At 53.0% G+C, this 1,259-nt stretch overlaps 1 protein-coding gene across 1 annotated transcript in view; it reads right to left on the bottom strand.

Moving 5' to 3' along the window:
• Positions 1–214: 214 nt before the first annotated feature.
• Positions 215–1,259, bottom strand: part of LOC102880768 (protocadherin-8) — a 4,153-nt gene continuing 3,108 nt past the window's right edge. Inside the window, 2 exon segments of the mRNA XM_015591793.2 lie at positions 215–588; positions 1,055–1,253. Of these exon segments, the coding sequence (XP_015447279.1) occupies positions 215–588; positions 1,055–1,253 (573 nt within the window).

Raw genomic sequence — 1,259 nt, 5'->3', positions numbered from 1 at the left:
TGATAAGAAAAATGAAATACGGCACACATTTCATAAAAATTACATTAACTACGTTTTTGTTTGCAAATACCAAACAGTACCAATGTGATTGGAAATAGCTTCCAACAACTTCATTTTAAGGCACATCTTGCATATTTATATATACAACACTGAAACCGGTCAATAACTTAGGGACTTCTCAGAGTGTGTATGTGTGAAGACATGCAGCGCGGGATTACACGTTTTCATTGGCTTCCTTCTTTGGGGACAGGTACCTGCCAGGGGAGGACTGGTAGAGGGGTACCCCAATCTCCTGCAAGTCTGGGAGCCTCCCTGGACGAGGAGGGGAGAGCAGAGTGACTGTCCTGTCGTAGTCCCTGTGCAGCACTTTCTCATAGACGCTCTGCAGCCCCACTGTCTTGGGCAGCTGGGCCTGGTAGTAATTGTCCCTGCGCAGAGGATCCCGAGGCAGCGACGTGCTCTTGCAGAAGGTTGACATCTGGGCTGCCGGGTGAGGCGAGGGATGGGTGTTGGGCCCTCCACATGAAGGACTCCAGCAGCGGTCAGAGTGGCCCAGGATCTTACACTCAGCAGTGCACGCCCACAGCCCTAGCGTAAAGAGAAAGGGAGAGAGCACAATGACTGTTACTGAGATTACTACGCATTTCCGCTTCCATCTTCAGAATGTCAGACAGGGTCAGGGTGGCTGACAAGGAAAGAGCCTGGGTGAAGATGAACGCCAGTGACTCAAGATTTGGAAGGGATGCTGCTTCCTGTAAAGTCACCTAACTCCAAGTTGGCTCAAAAAAGATAAGCAGAATTCCCCTCCTCAGATAGCGAGCGTCGCCCCGTCTCCTCCTACCAGGGTAGGGCTGCGCTTAATGCAAGTGATGGCGCTGCCTCGACTAGGCGTTTTGAAATTCACCGCGAGGCCTGGCTGGATCCGGAACTCTAGGACTGAAAAAAAGTGGGGAAGAGGACGGTGGCCTGGGGACGGAGATGGAGAAGGGGAAGGGGCGGCAAAAGGGGAGGGCGAGGAGGAATGCTGAACTCGGCAGGAAGGAAGAGTCCTCACCACTCTGCATATGGTTGATGAGGTCCTTTTTCAGAGCGTCCCCGCTAATGTCGGAATCGCTGTCGTTGAAATCACTGTCCCCTTTGCCGCTATCTTTGCCACTGAATTTCTCTGCTTCTCGGCCGGAGATGGTGTTGAAGGAGTGTCCTTTCCAGACCGCCACAGGGGGCGCCGGCTCCTTTCCGAAGCCCGGGGAGGCACCGTA

The sequence above is a fragment of the Pteropus alecto genome, unplaced genomic scaffold (assembly GCF_000325575.1).
Source record: "Pteropus alecto unplaced genomic scaffold, ASM32557v1 scaffold35, whole genome shotgun sequence".
NCBI lineage: Eukaryota > Metazoa > Chordata > Mammalia > Chiroptera > Pteropodidae > Pteropus > Pteropus alecto.
This window is presented reverse-complemented; position numbering and strand designations above follow the sequence as displayed.